Source organism: Harmonia axyridis, chromosome 7 (assembly GCF_914767665.1).
Source record: "Harmonia axyridis chromosome 7, icHarAxyr1.1, whole genome shotgun sequence".
NCBI lineage: Eukaryota > Metazoa > Arthropoda > Insecta > Coleoptera > Coccinellidae > Harmonia > Harmonia axyridis.
The window spans coordinates 3582393-3604690 of NC_059507.1; the positions used below are offsets into that span (position 1 = coordinate 3582393).

Genomic DNA, 22298 nt, shown 5'->3' on the forward strand with positions numbered 1-22298 from the left:
AATTGTTATTTGAATGATAAAAAAGTGGAAATAGAAAAAAAATTGTCATTGAATTTCGATTTTTACAAATTTCGAACATGCAGGAAATCATGTAAATTCAATATAATTTGTAATATGTAATCAATTTGTTGACGAAGTACCTATACCTATACAATTTCAAATTCAATTACATTTCAGCGTTGATGTAACGGCAATCTCGGTAGAAAAGCATAAAGAACGTCTAATTGCTATAATTAGTCAACAATTATCTGGTAGCTATGGCGATCAAAAAACAAAGGAAATGGTCTTTCTCACCTTCATCTTTAAATAGAAGTTTTTCTCCAAATCAATTTTAATTTGTTTTCTACTGGTTTGCGAGTCACAATTTTTTTTTGTGCAATCTTAATTTTGAGCTACGCAGAGCATTACATTAGCGAAATCATTAAAAGAATTAATTGACATGTAATTCTTATGATATTACCTAGATAGATTCAATCAAAAAGTAGGTACCAATTTGGATTGTAAAGGGTGTTTTTTTTAGAGCTATAGAACTTTAAATTGCAATAAAACAACGATGGATTATTCGATTGACATGAATTTTATTTATCCGCAAGATAATCTTGTTGCATTACATTTTAAATATGATTACTGGCATATGACCGCCACGGCTGGCTCAGATGTAGTCCAATCTGGACGTCCAATTTTCGATGACTTTTTCCAACATTTGTGGCCGTATATCGGCAATAACACTGCGAATGTTGTCTTCCAAATGGTCAAGGGTTTATGGCTTATCCGCATAGACCAATGACTTTACATAGCCCCACAGAAAGTAGTCTAGCGGTGTTAAATCATAAGATCTTGGAGGCCAATTCACAGGTCCAAAATGCGATCACCAAACGTGTCTTTCAATAAATCGATTGTGGCACGAGCTGTGTGACATGTTGCGCCGTATTGTTGGAACCACAGCTCCTGGACATCATGGTTGTTCAATTCAGGAATGAAAAAGTTAGTAATCAAGGCTCTGTACCGATCACCATTAACTGTAACGTTCTGGCCATCATCGTTTTTGAAGAAGTACGGACCAATGATTCCACCAACCCATAAAGCGCACCAAACAGTCAGTTTTTCTGGATGTAACGGTGTTTCGACATACACTTGAGGATTAGCTTCACTCCAAATGCGGCAGTTTTGTTTGTTGACGTAGCCATTCAACCAGAAGTGCGCTCCATCGCTAATGGACGTAGTGCGCGATATTTATTCCGCACAGAACCATTGTTTTCGAAATAAAATTGCACTATTTACAAGCGTTGTTCAGGCGTGAGTCTATTCATGATGAATTGCCAAACCAAACTGAGAATAAATCATTTGACAGCTGTTAAATCGGTCATCATCTTGAACAGTTATGCCAACTTAAAGTTATACCTCGAAAAAAAACACCCTATATAATTTAAAACTAGCGCATCAAGGTTAACCTTATCGTTTACGACCAATCCAGGCTCAAAATTTGAAAATTACAGACACTGCGACGAAATAGAACTAAAAAAATCTTCTTAATAATTTTTAGGATAATCCATCTTTACAACAAATACCTCCAAACATCAGTTAAACATACTTCGAAATAATATCAAATTTCCATGACATTTGTTATTCTGGATCGTATGATTATCCGTCAGTAATATTTTTTCTATTCTCTAATACAGTGACCTAATTCATATGTACTATATTGCTATTATATGTATCAAGGTTGTGGATATTCTGAGAATGATAATAAGTTATTGACGATTGAATATTTTCATTATACGCTGATGAGGATAATATGACGTTCATATAGCTCATAGAAGACAGTGTTTGGATATGGCTAACCTTCAATTTTTAAAATTCAAGATAATGATAAAACATAGACATAATATTCTGAGTTTTGTTATATAATAAAAAAATTGAATAACACTGTTTGCATATAAGCAATAATTCAGAATACTGGTAATTTTGTCAGATTTTATGTTTCTTATACAGGCCGTTTCGAAAAAAAAGTTGGTTGTTATGGGATAGGTGCAATATAAATTGGGATTGTCATCTTGAGAAATGACAGAGAGCTGTTTGAAGAACGAAAGCTCAAAAACTACGATAACTCTCGAAGATAACAACTCAATTGAATTGAATTCAACGATAAAAAAATTTGATTAATAATTGAACTTATTAGCTGAGAAAAAAATGAATTTAGTCACAATTAAGCAGGTCTTTTATGCAAATGTTATCAGAACCGGATTTCCAAAAAATTATCTCATTAGTGTAGCAGTATTATAATTAATTATTTCGAAGATTTGAACTTTCAAACAATTCGAATCTTTCATGAATTGCTCTCAAAGATTACTCTTGTGAAATGAACAATATCATTAATGTTATTATTAGGATAAGAAAAGTTCATTTCATTAAAATCAATAAAAAAATATTTATCTAAATCCAATAGGATCAGTAAATATATAATTGGAAGAAATTCAACTACAATTTTTTTCGTATTGAATAGTTAATGTACTATTCACTAAATTGAGATAATAACAATAAATCTAGGAATTGAATATTTGGAATTACATTATGATGCCGATTTTGTAATAAACAATCCCAATAAATCATTCAAATATCTGATAACACAAGGTGAAATATTCAAAAATCACTAGTTTGAATTATTGTTACTATTCTTGAAATCGATTTCAATGAAACGTTCACCACATGTGGTAAAATTTTCAAGGGTATCAATGTTAAGACAAATTGATGGAATTTCTTCATTGAAACATAATCATAACAACTGAAATATTAGTCGTTTATGAATTGACCACCTATTTTTATCTTGAGAATAATTAATTTGTCAACCCACATGTTATTGAATACACTCAGTGACAGAAGAAATACCTAATTTCCCCAAATGGCAATGTATCAAGAGTGCATAACACTTTTCGAAAGAGCTAAAATTTCGAAATAAAAATTGCTTGGAGTCACTCCAGAACTTTCGTTTTTGTTTTAGTTTAACTCGCACCATATATTTGAAAAAGCTGAAATAGTATCATCTACAGCCCAAGTAGGATCATCACAATGAATTCTGATGAGAATTGTAGAAATGAAGGCTTTTAAAGGGTGTTTTTTTTAGAGCTATAGAACTTTAAATTGCAATAAAACAACGATGGATTATTCGATTGACATGAATTTAATTTATCCGCAAGATAATCTTGTGGCATTACATTTAAAATATGATTTCTGACATATGACCGCCACGGCTGGCTCGGATGTAGTCCAATCAGGACGTCGAGTTTTCGATGACTTTTTCCAACATTTGTGGCCGTATATCGGCAATAACAGGGCGAATGTTGTCTTCCAAATGGTTAAGGGTTTGTGGCTTATCCGCATAGACCAATGACTTTACATAGCCCCACAGAAAGTAGTCTAGCGGTGTTAAATCACAAGATCTTGGAGGCCAATTCACAGGTCCAAAACGTGAAATTAGGCGGTCACCAAACGTAACTTTCAATAAATCGATTGTGGCACGAGCTGTGTTGTTGGAACCACAGCTCCTGGACATCATGGTTGTTCAATTCAGGAATGAAAAAGTTAGTAATCATGGCTCTATAACGATCACCATTGACTGTAACCTTCTGGTCATCATCGTTTTTGAAGAAGTACGGACCAATGATTCCACCAGCCCATAAAGCGCACCAAACAGTCAGTTTTTCTGGATGTAAAGGTGTTTCGACATATACTTGAGGATTAGCTTCACTCCAAATGCGGCAGTTTTGTTTGTTGACGTAGCCATTCAACCAGAAGTGCGCTTCATCGCTAAACAAAATGAAATGGACGTAGTGCGCTATACGTATTCCGCACAGAACCATTATTTTCGAAATGAAATTGCACTGTTTGCAAGCGTTTTTCAGGCGTGAGTCTATTCATGATGAATTGCCAAACCAAACTGAGAATAAATCACTTGACAGCTGTTAAATCGGTCGCGATCTTGAACAGTAATGCCAACTTAAAGTTATATACCTCGAAAAAAACACCCGTTACATATATTTGCAAAGACGCATACACGAAAGCAAAGTTATCCAGAATGCTCTGAAATTCATTTTGCGTTGTAAATTTTGAAAACATCAGAGACTAAAAATGTTTTCAATCCCAAGACTTTTGGACACATTCCTCCACATAATATCCTACCAATGATGAATTGAATTCAAATCCGATGAAAAGGATGGCCACAGTTTGATCTAAACGTCTTCCAATCGAATGAAAAGACGCATTTTTCTACAGAAAAGATATTGGAATTGAAAAGTTAGAGGAGCTTTGAAATCCATGTATCACTTTTGAAGCTGACTATGTGGAAGAATGAAATTGAATTTAAAAAAAAAATAATAAAATTATTAGAAAAAGATTGAGTCGAGTGTTACAGTAGTATAACATTAATCTTTTACAGCAGACATCACCGAATACAATAAAACATCGAAATAGTTTGATCAGTATATTCAATTATATTGGTGTTCTTGTATCACAAATTCCAAATGACCTCTAGCCAAAATGATTCAACAATCGTCTTTTATAATCCCAATTAGCTAACCCACATTAATCTGTAGGAATAAGTATCAATGTCATTTCATTATCCTTATTTTTATTTTGACTTATATCTTTATTTTATTTACGATATAATTACGATTAATGGATAAGTATGAGTTAATAACAATTGCAAATAAAATTTAATGAGAATAATTCACTTCCAATACGTTTAGTTGTAGTTCAAACCAAAAAAAATCGATTTTTTGTGAAGGGTAAAAGGGGAAAGAACCACTTAGGCTGCAGACTATTAAATTCACAAGAAAAAAACCTGATTAGAGCAGTGTTCTACCAGAAACATAAAAACAGTATAGGTTAACAATGAATTATAATAGTGGCGAGGTCAGACCGAGTAGAAGACGATATATTAACTGGAAAAAGAATGCATTCAATTAAGTTGAATTCATCAATAAAAAGTGAAAAGTAGTCTGTGAATACCGTCAGTAAATTATGGAAAACGCTCCTAAAAAATGACAGATATTTTGAAGATATAGGTACTAAAAATAAATTTTTGTTTTTGAATTGTTACGATTTAAAATGCAAACTATCAAATTATACAGATGATGAATTTAATGCAGAAAAAATGGAAAAAAGGAAGCTTAAAAACTTGTGTGATATATTATGATCAATAAAGGTTTTGAATTTGTTGAAAAAAACAGAAATTGAGACAAATTTGAAAGTGGAATTTCTTCACACGATACAAGAGTACAAATGACAACGAAATACTGGACCACAAGAGATAATTAATTTGGTAGCAGCAAATATAAGAATAAAAACAAATTTCTCAACAATTGAATATTTCTCAAACAACATGGAGCATTGCTTTTAAGTAAATATTTGGGTTCATCCTTACAAAATTCAACTTGTTCAAGAACTGAAGCCTGATTTTGCTCTTGAATAACTTGAAAATGATAAACGATTTTATCGAAAAATTTTATTGGTCATGCATTTATCTCGAAAAATTGTTCCAGGTTATGTGTTTTAACACTATGTGAATTATTTCTTTGAGGTTAAGGCTCAAGTTCATGCTGATAATCCAGTGATGAGAATTTGTGTTGACGAAGAAGTCTTGGTGGTCATCCAAATGATGTTATTTTCCATGCATGATTTCCCAAGAATTTCAAGTGTCTTGGTGCAAATTGATTTTATCTTTCACGGTCTTTGAACATCATGATCAATAAGTTTTAGTCAGCTTCGATGAAAAGGATTCCTTGTTTTCGATGACTGACGTAAGTATCAATATCTAAATTACATAGTTATCTCGAAGAAGTGCCAAAAAATCTTTTATCATTTTCAGGTCATAAGGTGAAGAATACAGACAGAAGACAGATCCGATTAGTCGATAGATTGATCGTTGATATCACCACACTTTATTTTATTTTTTACCTAAAAAACTAATTACATCGATGAGGTATATAATACATTATAACCAGTGCGCGATATTAAATCAATAATAATTCCTCTCGATATTTCCAAGGTGGATTCAGTTGATAAGTTGGTCATCTTTCTGCTCCTCTTTCGAAGATCTCTCTAGAGATAAAATTGCGTTTTCGTACAAAGTTAGCCATCAAAGGAGAAAGTTAACATTGGTCTCATCATGCTTCAAATATAGTTAAGTGCCTAAGGTCACTGAGTATATACACTGCGCAACCGCTCGCCTCCTTCAAAATCAGCTTGAGCAAACTCATGGGGTGCAAATTAGCACTCAGACAATAAGAAATCGCCTCAGAGAATATGATTTAAGGCCTCGTGTCGCGGCAAGAGGCCCAGCTCTTACCCCAGCCCATCGAAGGGCGCGTTTGGATTTTGCTAGAGAGCATATCCATTGGGAAGAGGCTGATTGGGAAAGAGTTCTCTAGATTCTGCCTCTACCATTATGATCGACGTTCCCTTGTATACAGACGTCCACATGAAAGATATGCTCAGTGCACTCTTTCCCAATCAGTCTCTTCCCAATGAATATGCTTTCTCGCAAAATCCAAACGCGCCCTTCGATGGGCTGGGGTAAGAGCCGGGCCTCTTGCCGCGACACGAGGCCTTAAATCATATTCTCTGAGGCGATTTCTTATTGTCTGAGTGCTAATTTGCACCCCATGAGTTTGCTCAAGCTGATTTTGAAGGAGGCGAGCGGTTGCAAACCGTTGTCTCAACGAAGAAACATTCAAGTAACATTCTTGAATGGCAGTTGTTACCCGTGGTCTACCCTGTCCTGGTCTTCGGATATACATAACTGTCTCCCTGAATCGCTGCAACATTCTGGACACACTTGTATGGGAAACTCCAAACCTTTCTGCAATTCTTGTGTATGTCCACCCTTCTTCTCGCAAAACTACCGCTTGGGCACATTCCTCTTGGGTCGAATTGCGTGTTTCGTGTTGCATAGCAATAGAGTGTAGAAAATCCAACGAAAGAAAAACTATTGATCACTAGAATTGATCGAGAACAACTGATTTCAGAATGGCGCCAATACATTCAAAATCTGATAATCTCATCTTTTTTTATTCCTGCTGGGAAGAAACATCTGTATTGAAGAAAAACGTTGAAAGTGAAATATGCATGCATAATTCTGACAAAAATAATTATCATTGAGAACACATTCAGTTGTAGAATAAATTTGAGATTACCATAATGTGCGTTAATTCTTTTGCGCAGTGTATTTTCATCATAATATAATAAATGATTCTAATCAAACCTTCAGAATGATTTCCTTATGGGAAATCAATTCGAAGATTCCTGATTTTCAACTTTACCAATACCCTCAGAAAGAAAACAACAAAGTTTTTTGATGAATATTCAAGTAGACTTTCCACCATCCCATTAAAAATTATTTTCCAGGAGAATTGAATTCACATGAATTATTCTCATGAACTTGAATTTGATTTACAAATAGGTTAGAATTAAACTCTTGTATAACGTGTTCAACTACCTTAACTTTGAATAACATTATTTTAATGAATCTGATTTCCTTGTTAGAAATCTGCGAATTGAGGCAGTATTACCGCTTTTCATGATGATGTTTTCGAGGATGCTGCTTATTTTCTCAATACAGTGAGGATTTCAACACCAACATATAGTGTGAAAATTATTTGCACATCATAAATTTAATTGATCTTTTATCACTTCAATAAGAGAAATCAAGAATTGAGGACACAGTAATTGAATGATGTTTATGATATAATTGACTACACGCTAATACCAAAAGATTTCATGATAGCATGATAAGTTGTTAGATTTTTTCAAATGCTTAATGTTTGGTACTTGTTAAAGCAATATAATGTAAAAAAACCTTTTTTATGAAACACGTTATTTGTTTTTTCATTATTATAGCTCTTTCCTTCTCTTTTCTTTTTGCCCACTGTCCGGTGTACATGACGCTCAACATCAAACTGAGGTTCACGTCTTTCTCCCCGACGTCGTCTAATCCTTCTTCGGCCATCAAGTGCACCCAAGGAGAATCGAGATTCATCAGAAAATACGACCTGATGCCATTCCACATTCCAATGTTGTCGTTCTCTGCACCACTGTAATAGTTGCCGGCGATGCTCAACCGTCAGCTAGGTAACACAAGATGGGGTCAATAATGCTGCAGTCCAAAAGACCTCATCTGGCGGTAAACCGTTCGGACATTTACAGGATGGCCTTGTTCTCCTAACTACCCATCAGCCAAAGATCGAGTTGTCGCAAATCGATCTCAAAAGGGCATAAGTCTTAAAAGTCGATCTTGAACTTCATTTGTGCCCCTTCGACGTCCGGTGCTTACTCTTCTTCGATTTTGGGCATTATCAAACCACGCTTGACAACATCTCATAACATTGGTTGGATTTTTGTTCGTACGGTTAGCGATTTCTCGAAATGACAACCCCGCCTCCCGTAGACCAATAATTCGACCTCTCTCAAATTCACTTAGCTGGCGATAAATTCCGCGTACACGTGCTCTAGGCATTTTAATAACAACTAAACATCGACTTTGGATCTCCTCGAACAGCTGGTTTGTTGTAAAATTCAACAAACTTGCAAAAAAACGACTACAATATTTAAGTAACAAAGATTGTTTACATGAAAAAACCTTAACGATTTTTTTATCCAAATTCAATTATTTACTCCTTGCTATACTATCTGTTTTACCAAAAAAAAAAAATTAATTTGAACAGCTCCTCCTGGGTGTTGCAGTTTCTTTGTCAGTTGATATATTTATTGCACAAAATGATGGACATTCTGCATTCAAATTTTTTATTATTCCAGATAAAATCGATCTTTCTATGTAATTTTTTTCCAAATCTTCTTGCCATGAACTCGGTTCCAAAGAAAATTACATTTCACCTATATCTTTCAGCCATCTTGGCATTTTTTCTACCCTCGCTTAAAATAAACAAAAAAAAATCAGAATTGAACTTGAATTATCCATCAGGGAACAGAACCCAATAATTTGAAACCATTCTCGAACCCAAACTCGAAAATTACCGACATTTGGGCACAATCGTAATAGGTTTTTTCTCTTGAAATGAGCGGTAATCTGAGTAGGAGATGAATAAAAGTATGCACATCATTAAAAGAATTAATCACTGATTAAAATTCACAAGATGTACGTACGTGCATCATCAAATGCGCGTTACTTCTCATTTACGAACATAAATTCAAGAGTTGTATGTATGGAAATTTTCGCAAAGGCTTTTCCGAATGATTCCAGGAAAATCCAACCACAATTCAACATTTTCACCCATCTCAGTAACAGTATCCTTAATTCTGCAGTCAATTTATAATATCTTCGTGGTTTATGTAGATTGTATAGTTCGTGACAGAACTAAGTGAGATATGTTGCTTATTCATTCTAGGTAATACCAATTTTGCTTGTTTCTAGGAATGTGGGTTCGTTCCATGATTTATTGGTTAACCCATTAACATTCAGATTGAAATATATGTGATCCTTACCTATTCATCTTAAACAGTCGCTATTCATTTGGTGGTTCCGAAAATAAATGTGAATAAAACACACATTCATTGAGGATATCGATCGAATTTTTATTTCAATATAATGCTTGGACCTTGACATAATGTGTGGAACACAACATCATTCAAATGTCCTCCGCGTGATCTCTCACAGGACTCGATCCTTGTGAGGTAATTTTCGATGACTCGCTGGAACATTTCTTTTGATACCTCACCAATAAATTGATAAAATAGTCAATAGTCTCAGGATTATGTTTATCATAATCAAAACCGTCATCTGACGACAAACATATCTGATCTACGCGTTCCTACCATAACGTGCCGTAAGAGAGGCCCAAATTCTGTGCGTGCCGAAAAATGGATATTGAGTTTTCTTCGGCATCTTCCATCTTAGAATCGATGATATGTGAGCTCAATGCTTTAATTGCAGCGATCAGAGTGTATCGCTCTAACAGATTCTTGTTAGGTTTATTTACACACATCTTTCTATTGCAAGTATATTTGTCACTTAAACAGTGGCCTAAGGATAGTGAGCATTTGGTGCCAGTCCCGAATACTTCAGCGCCAGTGCCCTCCTTGGTTTTGAAATCATCTGTGTACCATTTAATGGTATTCTTTTTAGAAACTGGGATTGTGGACTGCCTTTTCCAATCTTCTTCTCTATTTAGTATCATATTGAAGGTTTTCTTTATCATCTCGTCACTGGGAAGATTTGCTGATGGTATGTAATTAGACAGGGGGACCAGGCTCTCTGATCCGTAATTTCCTCATTGCTATTACCTTCCCTAGGTACTCTTAGAGTGGCCTCATTAGTAACTGATCCAGTCTTTTCGAATTTTTCCAGTGTCTTACCAATAGTAAGCTCAGATGGACGATTATGTAGATACTCACTACAGAATCACTATTTTTATAGTAGATTTCCACACGTTCAGCAGTAGATAAACGATTCATATCCATAAATTCGAGTGATTAATGCAGACTAAATTTCATCCTAGTCCCATCTGTTGTTCCGAAAATAATGGGCTATGGTCACGTTGATAAGTATGACGCATATGAATTTCCTGAAGTGCATGGTGCATGCCATGAAGTTTTATATTCTCTGCCTGAAAAACGGCACGAACTCATTTTGATTAGCTGGTAACTTGAGGTCATTCCTCCGACTACGAGTACTGCAAGATGATTTTATGTTCCTCTTTTCTTGAGTCTTCGCTTCTCGAGCAAAGAGATATATAATTTTTTTATTTTTTTTGTGTTCAAGAATATTGAAATAAAAATCTAATATTCCGGTAAAACCAGATCTGACCGATTTGAAATTTAGCTTATAAGTAGGCATATATTGACAGTTTCCAGCTTTAGACAGAGTTTCATCTCGATCATGACACCAAACCATAAATAATTCAAGCAGAAAAAATGTCCAATATTTCCGTAACATCAAATTCAACTATAGGTTGTCCAATTTCAACATATCAAGATTTCATATCATCAAAACCACCTGTCTAGATAAACTAACCAGAAATAACGACATCAGTTTATTTTTTGCTAGAGATATCTACAAATAAATAATAATTTTCCATTCAACAAAGTAAATTACCACTGAAATGATTCTGATGCTATTTGTTCTATATGAAATGTCTGTAATAGTTTATAATTTATATTAAATAATTCAGAATGATCACGGCTTACGGATAATTAATTGGTCAGAAAACATAAGTAATCAATCAATCAAGTTAAGAATAATCAATTAATCGACAAAAAATTTGTACCGTCTATGTTTAACTAATTAATTTCCTGAATGAAAAAAATAATCAACCTAACAATATATTATCAATAAGTTACATTATTAATCGATGGTTCCATTATTGAAGATATAATGTAATGTTCTTGAGCCACACACACAGTTTCGATTATTCTCATCAGTAACATGTCCCAACAGCTCGAATTTTTCTACAAGTTTCACTATTGAGTGTTTTAAAGGTGCTTTAGTTTTGCTAACAGTAACTGAAAATTTTTCACCATATTTGTACTCAATTTAATGATTTAATTTGTTGAAGCATGTATCGTTCCATTTTTAGTAATGACGTAGTTTTTACTTGTCAAATGTCAAAAGATGACAGCTTCAAAAGTCACAACTGCCTAGATACCGGGCTATTCAAAATGAAATCTCTTACAGGAAAAACCTGTAGGTATAGGAGTTGAGAATACTCGATATTAATAACATAGTGTGTGCATTTCCTAAGGTGTTTTATTTGCATGAAATAATGATTGAAGACATCCTTCAAATTGACCAGCTATAATTTGCCATACCTGTATCAATTTTTTATTTGACTCATCATCAAATGCAGTCATCATGCGAGCTTGAAGTATTTTGGGTATTTTCATATCCCAAAGAATTTCCTCCCTTTCAAAAATTATCAATTATTAATACTGGTTTTTTCGAAGGTTACTTGATCGAAAAACCCAACTGAGAAGAACTGGACTCTCTTTCGCGATGCATAAGATAGGATCATACCAAGGCAATCTAGATATGCCTTAAGTGAAATGTTGTAAAAATCTGAACGGAAGTAAAGACATTCATGGATTAATTGAACATAATAATAGGTGTTTACATGCAATTGGAATAAATACTGATAAATTGATCTAGACGAATTTTGTTTGGGTTTTCCAATGGGATGATACAATTCAAAATGACTATAATGGCAGGAATATGAATAATTTTTTGGCTTTTCTTATGTCTTTTGCATTCAGAAGGTTATGCGATTTAATCATGGAAAGATACACGTTTCAACAACGTTCAGAAATTGTTAAATTGCTTCATCAAAACAAGTGCTCATTTGTGAACTCTACAAAATCAGCACTATTTAGTGATTTCGTGTTTCTCTTGATGAAGAACATTATATGAACGCTTGAAACCTTGAATGACTTATAAAATGGTTAATAAACTGATGGGACATCAATTGACCTTATTTAATTCATCATCTGAAGCCTCCAATAGCTGCATCACCAATCGTAGATTAGAACAACATCAATGAAACGAATATGTTTGATTTTTTATTTGACAGAGAAAAGTGTATTAGTTTGTGATTTACCTATATCAAGTATAGTTTGAAAATTAATTCTATGATGAAATTCTATACAGGGTGTTCCACCACAGGCTCCATTAGATCGAAAATACGCAGAATGCACCAAAAAAAAGTAAATGACCAAACACCCTGTTTTTTATTGAATTTACAGATTCCTGGAATAAATCAACCCAAGTTTTCAAAGTGACATATGCTTAAAATTAATCATTTTTGAGATATTTCGATTTTTCATAAATTGGAGGGTTTTTGGAAAAACCTTATAATTCGAAATGATTTGATTTTTTTGGATGAGGTTTTGAAAGCGAACAAAAGGACGAAAATAAATACTGACTTTTCTGATGATCATTGAGAACTCTACTGGGTGTTCAAAATGAGACAATTCATTGATAACTCGTCCAAATTTCAATATCGGGCTTATTTCAAATGGAACACCCTATATTTCATTTTCTCATTTAGTAGAGAATTTTCAAAGATAATAAAATTTGCTATCTAATACAGAATAAAATACAGGGTGTGCCATTTGTAATAATATCGATATTGAGGATTGAATAAGTCATCAATGAACCGTCACATTTTGATTACAGTTCTTGATGATTATCAAAAAGTCTTTTTCTGTTATTCACTTTCAAACTCTCATTCGTATAAATTCATTAATTTCAAGTTATTAGGGTGTTTCCCTTCAATTCATGAAAAATCGTAAAATCTCAAAAACAGTGAGTTTTAAGTATATGAAACTTGGTTCAATTATTTCAAGAAATCTGAAAAATCGATAAAAAACAGTGTGTTTCATGAGAAAAAACATATTGTTTTTAGTCATTATTACTTTGTTGGTACACCCTGTGCATTCACAAACAATTTAAGAATGTAGCTCCGATGGAAATTGATGATAATTTCAGCGCTTAACTGTAATAGAGTGGAACACCCTGTATATTTATTCCTCGATATATAATATATAATATTCTAATATACACTGCGCAAAAAAATTAAAGCACATTATGGAAATCTCAAATTTACTCTACAACTGAAGGTGTTCTCAATGATAATTATTTTTATCAGAATTATGCACGCATATGTAATCCACTTTCAACGTTTTTCTTCCATACAGATGTTATTTCCCAGCAGGAATAAAAAAGATGAGATTATCAGATTTTGAATGTATTGGCTCCATTCTGAAATCAGTTATTCTCGATCAATTCTAGTGATCAATAGTTTTTCTTTCGTTTGATTTTCTACACTCGATCGCTATGCAACTCGAAACACGCAATTTGACCAAAGAGGAATGTGCTGTAGTTTTGCGAGAAGAAGGGTGGACATACACAAGAATTGCAGAAAGGTTTGGAGTTTCCCATACAAGTGTGTCCAGAATGTTGCAGCAATTAGGGATACAGGTATGAATCTCCGAAGACTAGGACAGGGTAGACCACGGGTAACAACTGCCATTCAAGAACGTTACTTGAGAGTTTCTTCGTTGAGACAACGGTTTGCAACCGCTCGCCTCCTTCAAAATCAGCTTGAGCAAACTCATGCGGTGCATATGAGCACTCAGACAATAAGAAATCGCCTCAGAGAATATTATTTAAGGCCTCGTGTCGCGGCAAGAGGCCCAGCTCTTACCCCAGCCCATCGAAGGGCGCGTTTGGATTTTGCGAGAGAGCATATCCATTGGGAAGAGGCTGATTGGGAAAGAGTTTTCTTCACAGATAAGTCTAGATTCTGCCTCTACCATTTTGAACGACGTTCCCTTGTATACAGACGTCCACATGAAAGATATGCTCGGTGCAATTTCCTGAATACTACTGGTTTCGGGGGAGGATCGATTATGGTATGGGGTGGAATATCTTTGACTGCTCGCACAGACCTAGTGGTCGTTGATAATGGAGCTATGAATGCTGATAGGTATATAAGGAACATTCTTGAAGAGCATGTAGTGCCATTTGCCCCATACATTGGTGAAAATTTCATTTTTATGGACGATTATGCCAGACCCCATCGTGCGCGCATCGTTCAGGAGGTCCTTGAAGAGGTTGAAGTCTCTCGAATGGAATGGCCAGCAAAAAGTCCTGATCTCAATCCGATCGAGCAGGTTTGGGACAACCTCAATAGAAGGCTGAGAAGTTCAGAAAATCATCCAGCTACTCTTAATGACTTAGGAATCCAACTCAGAAAAATCTGGGAAGGATTAGATCAGAACATTTTAAGATCACTCATTTTCATTATGAACCGTCGTTGCCGAGCTGTAATTAACGCAAGGGGTGGAAATACCAAGTATTAAATCACTTATCAGCATTCCAGTATTTTGAAAATTGTTTATTTCTCTTCTTTCACATAAGATTCGGTGAAATCCTGAATTTTTCTTCCATTTAATGTGTCTTGTTTCGTTCAAAACCTTCCCGAGAGAACATAAAAAATAAGTTATAAAGTCAATGTAGAGTTAACTTTCATCAAAATTGAGATTTTCAGAATGTGCGTAAATTTTTTTGCGCAGTGTATTATATAATATTCTTCGAATTTGTGATAACCTAAACAAATTGAAAAATTTTCAACAGATTTCTTTTTCATTTCTCCATGCAGAAAATATCAGTATCTAGTATCTATTGTATAAAGTATAATATTGCAAACTATGCGATATGCGATAACCATAATGCAAAACTTTCTCTCAGATGACCTAAAACTTATCAAATATCTAAATATTCATCAATAACATTCCAATTCAGGTTCACTGTTGGAAAATACGCCCATATTACTCAAGTGAGGAAATAAAAGAACTACATAACCTACTCTTACTATTTCACCTTTTGAATATTTCCATCGAACATTCTGGAAACTGTTGCAGTGTTGCACTGAGTGGCATATTTCCATTGGGCAAGATTCAATGCACTTTTCAAGCAGGTATATTAAAGGTACAGGGAGGATGTTGACTGGCATCTGCGTCTAGACGTATTTATAAATATCAGATCAAAATGCTTAGGTCAACATCCTCAGGTATGACGACAAATGACATTCTCTTATCAATTCGAAATTGAAAAAGCGATTTTTACTTTTTTAGCGCTCGTTTATCAAACAGATTGATCTATTATTTCGTCGTAGTTTACGTTATTTTCGAATTTTGAGCAAAAACAAAAAACTTAGAAGTTCGTTGAAGTTTCCTGGGTAGATATACCGGGTGTCCCAAATCCCTTCGAGCGAGAAAAAAATAAATTACACATTTTCGGGCTCAATTTTTAATTTGGTGGAAACCGCAACCTCATAAATTCATGTATTTCCAAGCTATAAGCGAAAATTCGAAATTGTCGTGAATTGAAAAGTTCACATAACTTATTTGTTAATGGTGCTATAAACATAAAACATACTTTTTCACTAGGATCCATTGGTGTAATCATTTGTTTTTATTGCAATTAGTTTTGAAGTTATAATAAAAAACATGTGTTTTTTTAAATGTCATATCTGAAGACCTTGTGGTCACCGAATTTTTTAATTATCTGACGTTCACAGATCACCATAGATAGAAACTTGGTTGATTCGCCGAATGAAGCTGAAACTTTGAAGATATTTGGGTAAAAATTGAATTTCCCTCAAAAAATCGCTTTATCTCTTGAATTATTCGTCACAGAACCCTCAGATAAAAACTTTTTTCAAACATCAAGTTCCAATCTAAAACATACTGAGATTTCAAGGGCGAAGCTTGCGTCCAGGAGAAGTTGCAGCCTCGAGAATATCATAAATTTTTTTCTTGAAAATTTCAGTATTTTTCCTATAATTTCTGAAATAATGTACTGATCGCCAACAATCATCAGAACTCCAATTCTATATTTACTAACCAATAACAATAGGATATTCTCACATCTCATATATATATAGGGTGTTTTTTTTCGAGGTATATAACTTTAAGTTGGCATTACTGTTCAAGATAGCGACCGATTTAACAGCTGTCAAGTGATTTATTCTCAGTTGGATTTGGCAATTCATCATGAATGGACTCACGCCTGAACAACACTTGCAAATAGTGCAATTTCGCCCAAAATTAGATTGCCGTTGGCGAATTTTGTTTAGCGATGAAGCGCACTTCTGGTTGAATGGCTACGTCAACAAACAAAACTGCCGCATTTGGAGTGAAGTTAATCCTCAAGTGTATGTCGAAACACCGTTACATCCAGAAAAACTGACTGTTTGGTGCGCTTTATGGGCTGGTGGAATCATTGGTCCGTACTTTTTGAAAAACGATGATGGCCAGAACGTTACAGTCAATGGTGATCGGTATAGAGCCATGATTACTAACTTTTTCATTCCTGAATTGAACAACCATGATGTCCAGGAGCTGTGGTTCCAACAAGACGGCGCAACATGTCACACAGCTCGTGCCACAATCGATTTATTGAAAGACACGTTTGGTGACCGCCTAATTTCACGTTTTGGACCTGTGAATTGGCCTCCAAGATCTTGTGATTTAACAACGCTAAACTACTTTCTGTGGGGCTATGTAAAGTCATTGGTCTATGCGGATGAGCCACAAACCCTTGATCATTTGGAAGACAACATTCGCCGTGTTATTGCCGATATACGGCCACAAATGTATGAAAAAGTCATCGAAAGTCTATCGATTTTTTTCTTATTCGATTTTTAGAGTTAACGCAATCGAAGACGGTGAAGAAATTTAATTTTTTTTTTAAGTTTTTCGAACGATTTTCAAGACTTGGCGTGTGAAGTTTTATTGAATGCCATATTTCTCAACGTCCACACATCATATTGATTTCGCAAATTAGGAAACTTCGAACATGTGTTGGTGAAGAAATAAAAACAAAAACCTTGTGTTCAATATCAATTCTGATTTAACCGATGATTTACTGGGACAGTTCATTCATAAAATAATACAATTTTTCCATGAATTAAAAGGACATTACTAGAATCATTCATTCAAGATTTTATCAACACCCTTGACTAGAACGGTACCGTTCTTTCTTCGGATGTAATCACAATTTCGAAATGAATATTTATAAGTTGAAGTCTCTGCAAGCTGGTATCTTGCACCTCTGAATAACTAGGCAAGGTAAGCGGAAATGTTGAATCAGCTTTCAAAAGGAATTTCCTAGCGACGTCGTAATAGATACGCAGATGATTTTGAAGGAGAAAATTCCTACAGATAGATCTATTTCAGTGACATCATACTTCCTGAATACTGAAAGGAAAGATTATAATATGGAATGTTTCAGGAAGGTGAAACGTTGACTCTGAACTTGACTGAGCTCATTCACTATGATCTGAATGAACGGAACAAGCTGTGTGAATTTCTACCTGAAAGTTTTTAAACTGCTTCATTCTCAAAATATTTCGGTGGCCGAAATTTTGCTTCTGTCTAGCAAAGGTAGAGTCCGCACGCTACAATTCTTTTCAGATTTCAATGAAATTTGGTATAACAGGCCAATTGAAAAGTCCCCGATCTACCATAGTAAAACACATTTTTTTTTGCAAAATTCGATTTTATTATTCAACATAGTTGCCTTCGAGGGCGATAAAGCGATAATAGCGATCTTCCAACTTTTCGATACCATTTTTGTAGTACGATTTGTCTTTCGCTTCAAAATAGGCCTCAGTTTCGGCGATTACTTTTTCATAGGCGCTAAAAACTGAAAAAGTCGCTGGAGGCCAGATCTGGCGAATACGGTGGATGCAGAAGCAATTCGAAGCCCAATTCATGCAATTTTGCCATTGTTTTCATTGATTTATGGCACGGCGCATTGCCTTGATGAAACAGCACCTTTTTTTCTTCAAATGGGGTCGTTTTTCAAAGATTTCATCCTCTGAACGATCCAATAACGCTATACAATAATCGTTGTTGATGATCTGGCCCTTATGGAGGTGATCAATGAATATTATACCTTGCCGATCCCAGAATACTGAAGCAATAACCTTCCCAGCTGACTGTTGTGTTTTTCCTCGCTTTGGATTCGGTTTATCGTGTGCAGTCCACTCAGCTGACTGTCGATTGGACTCCGGAGTGAAATGATGGAGCCATGTTTCATCCATTGTCACATATCGACGCAAAAATTCAGGTTTATTGCACTTAAACAGCTTCAAACACTGCTCAGAAGCATTAACACGTTGTTGCTTTCGGTCGATTGTGAGCTCGTGCGACACCCATTTTGTACACAGCTTTCTTATGTACAAATCTTCGTGAATGATATGATGTACACGTTCAGATGATATCTTCACAATGTCTGCTATCTCGATCAACTTCACTTCACGGTCATTCCAAATTATTTTGTGAACTTTTTGATTTCGTAGGTGACAGCATCTTTTGCGCATCCACTGCGTTCGCCGCCTGTGGTGCTCATTTCACTACGTTTAAACTGAATGATGGTTGATTTTCCTAGTGCAGACCCAGGAAACTCTTCATCAGGCCAAGATTTTGCTCCAACTGTATTTTTTCCCTTCAAAAAGCACACGAAATTCTTTTTTTTTCATATTTTTTCAAATAACAAAAGTAGCTACACTCACAACGCAATATCTTACAAACTAATGGTCGGACTGCTGTCAAATTTCGACACGTATCGTTTAAAGGTTGGTACTAACTAAAAATATTGATTTAATACTAGCACCGCCATCGGTGCATCAGACCGGGGACTTGCATAAGTCTTGCTAAGTTCTCAAAAGAATTTTAGCCTTTTTGCAATAATCAGAGGAAATAGTGTGGTAAGAACGAATAGTCTTATAAAAAGTTCGTAATTTCCGATGATTTTGTATATTCAATTCTTCAGATATATAAGGCAAAATATTGATAAAGAAAAAAAGTCGAACTGCTGTTCCTCCACCATTGGTGCCACTGATAATTCATAATTCTGTACTTATTCAATGTCAAAATTGATTGTTACACATCGTAATAACCTTTGAAATGTTCTCCGCTCCTTTTCATCTAATACTGCCAACTATTCTTAATGATGAAATTTCGAAATTGACAATCATAAATTATGCATTATCAATTCTCATTCAAATTTTATGAACTCTCAGTTTCCAAATTCGCGATAAGTGAATTGAAAATATTTCAAAGGCCACTACGATGTTACAATCGTTTATGAAGACCCCGTACTTAAAATCATCAATAATTAATTAAACATCAATGATAATATGAAAACAAAAACAATAAAAATTTCAACGTTCAAAAAAAAATTGTTAAATTAATAATTGTGTTTTAAAAATCATTCTTGTACTGGGTTTTTCACCATAATTTGACCCCCCCTTCAACTTTGTTACTAGAAGAGGTACAAAAAAATGTTTTCCATAAAAGTTTCACGAAATCGACTAGTGTTTTCAAAAATGATTTCACAAAAAGAAAAATATACAGAGTGGGCAACATATTGATTGCAACTTCATTTTTTCAAATGGAACACCCTGTATATTTTTCTATATTTGACTAGCTCTTTTTCCCCTGATTTCGAATATATAACATATTATGTTTAATCTATTTCTCTTATTCTGAGTAACACAGAGTTTCAAATTTTAAGAACCACCTGGCAAGCTAAGTAATCAGTTATCAAGTGGAAGGTTGCGATAATTCAAAATGCTCTTTTTTGAGTTATCTCGTTGGCAACGATATACAGAAAGAGGAAACATTTGAAATATTTTCACTTTATGTGAAGAACAATAAAAATAAGAAAGCTACAAGGGGAGAATATATGGAGTTTCATCCAATTCCAATTTTTTGTGAAAAACGTATATCATATCGTTGCCAACGATATAACTCAAAAAAAGCATTTTGAGTTATCGCAAGAAAGCATTTTGAGTTATCGCAGCCTACCACTTGAAAACTGATTACTGAGCATGCCAGGTGATTCTTGAAAATTTGAAACTCTGTGGTACTCAGATTGAGAGAGATTGACCAAACATATATTAAATATTCGAAATCAGGGGAAAAAGAGCTAGTCAAATATAGAAAAATATACAGGGTGTTCCATTTGAAAAAATAAAGATGCTATCAATATGTTGCCCACCCTGTATATATTTCATTTTTTGAAATCATTTTAAAAAACACTATTCGATATCGTGAAACTTTTGTAGAAAACATTTTTTTGTACCTCTTTTAGTAACAAAGTTAAAGGGGGGGTCAAATTATGGTGAAAAACCCGGTACATATAATTATGTCTTTAACTTCCAAATTTTGCGGTGATCATTTATTTATTTGTTGAATCGTATATTTGCCTAAAAGTAACTACATGTGTAGTGTCAATTCGAATTCAAACTTATTTCACTAACCTATACCAAAATTTTTATTCGAATTGCGTTATTTATGTTGCAAATGAAACGTGTGAAATTCAGAAATAGCGTCTATTTTGCGAAATTGTTCATTCAATGAAAATTTATTCAAATTTTTTTGAATTGTATTCCTTTCGATTAACATCCAATCGATCTAATTATTATTGTTGTTCAAAGTCGTTGCAATTATTGGTCACTGTTGATTTTTCATTCAGATATATAAACAATGATTACTTTTCATCACAATGATAATCTAAAAAGTTTCATTAATGGGCAAAATCTGACAAGGGGTCCCGTAAAATATCCGTTTGTAACTTTGGATTCACGTTAATTCAAACACTGCAAATGCGATCTAGATGCAAATTGGCATTTGGATGTAGCATAATAATTTCAAGCTTCTTGCGATATTTCATGTTGATCGCTCAACCAGAACCATAGAATTCAAAAAGGATATCGAAAAAATATATATTTTTTTGTGATCACAGAATCGACGGAATTGAAATTTCGAGTATTGATATAAAATAACGATTTTAAGCTACTTGGGAAATTTCAATCTGATCACTTCACCAGAACCATAGAAAATTCAAGAAGAATATTGGAAAACAATATCCTATATTTCCGTGACATTAGATCCGATTGAGATAATATTTTGCGAGGATATACGAAATTACAATTCCAGACTTCTTTCGAAATTTCGTATCATTAACGTCGTCCAAACCATAGAAAATTAAAGCAGAATATAGAAAAAAAATATTTTTTTAGCGCTCGGCCGTTTATGTGACAATTTGGTCCTTGTGTATAGTTTTGTAATGAATGAACGAGCGCTCAAAAGCTCCGGACTTTACTCCATTTTCAAAATTGAAAAAATCTTCATGAATAACATGTTTTACAGTTAAATTTACCTCCATTTTCTCTTGCATCCCTAACTGCATAGGTTAAATCTTGAAACTCAACGTCAATCGGAGCGCACTTTGCTATCTTCCTCATCTTCAGAGGTGCTGCCTCTGTAACCTCTTCCAACATCGTCCGAATAATGCACACAATCGAATCAAAATCACAAAATCCGGCAATCACTGAGGTTAAGACTGCAGCGGTCTAACAACCAAGAAGAAATAACAACAATATAAACAGTGCAAGCAGGGCGAATTTGATCCTGCTGTATTCTCGCGAAGATATTTGCAACGTTGGTTATTCTGTAAACGGCGATCACCGTTGACTTATAGAGAGAGAACCGTAACCACTGTCCTGCAAAATGATCACTGATAGAATGGTTTTGGACCACTTGCATAGATCCGCTATCTACCGATAGTGGTATGTAGTAGGGACTGTAGGAAAATTTTTTCTTTATCTATTCCATTTCATTTGGTCAAGAGATTTGCTATTGATTAGGATTTGACAAAAGATAATATGCAGGGAGATTCAAAATAGATAGAATTTACCTTATCGTCGGATTCCTTAGGC

At 34.5% G+C, this 22298-nt stretch overlaps 1 protein-coding gene across 1 annotated transcript in view; it reads right to left on the reverse strand.

Moving 5' to 3' along the window:
• The window catches only part of LOC123684290 (ATP-binding cassette sub-family G member 1-like), a 31637-nt gene extending 9544 nt beyond the window's left edge, over positions 1 to 22093 (reverse strand). The window contains exon 1 of the mRNA XM_045623486.1: positions 21740 to 22093. Within this exon, the coding sequence (XP_045479442.1) occupies positions 21740 to 21860 (121 nt within the window). The 5' untranslated portion in view covers positions 21861 to 22093. The remainder of the gene's footprint in view (positions 1 to 21739) is intronic.
• Between the last annotated feature and the right edge of the window lie 205 nt (positions 22094 to 22298).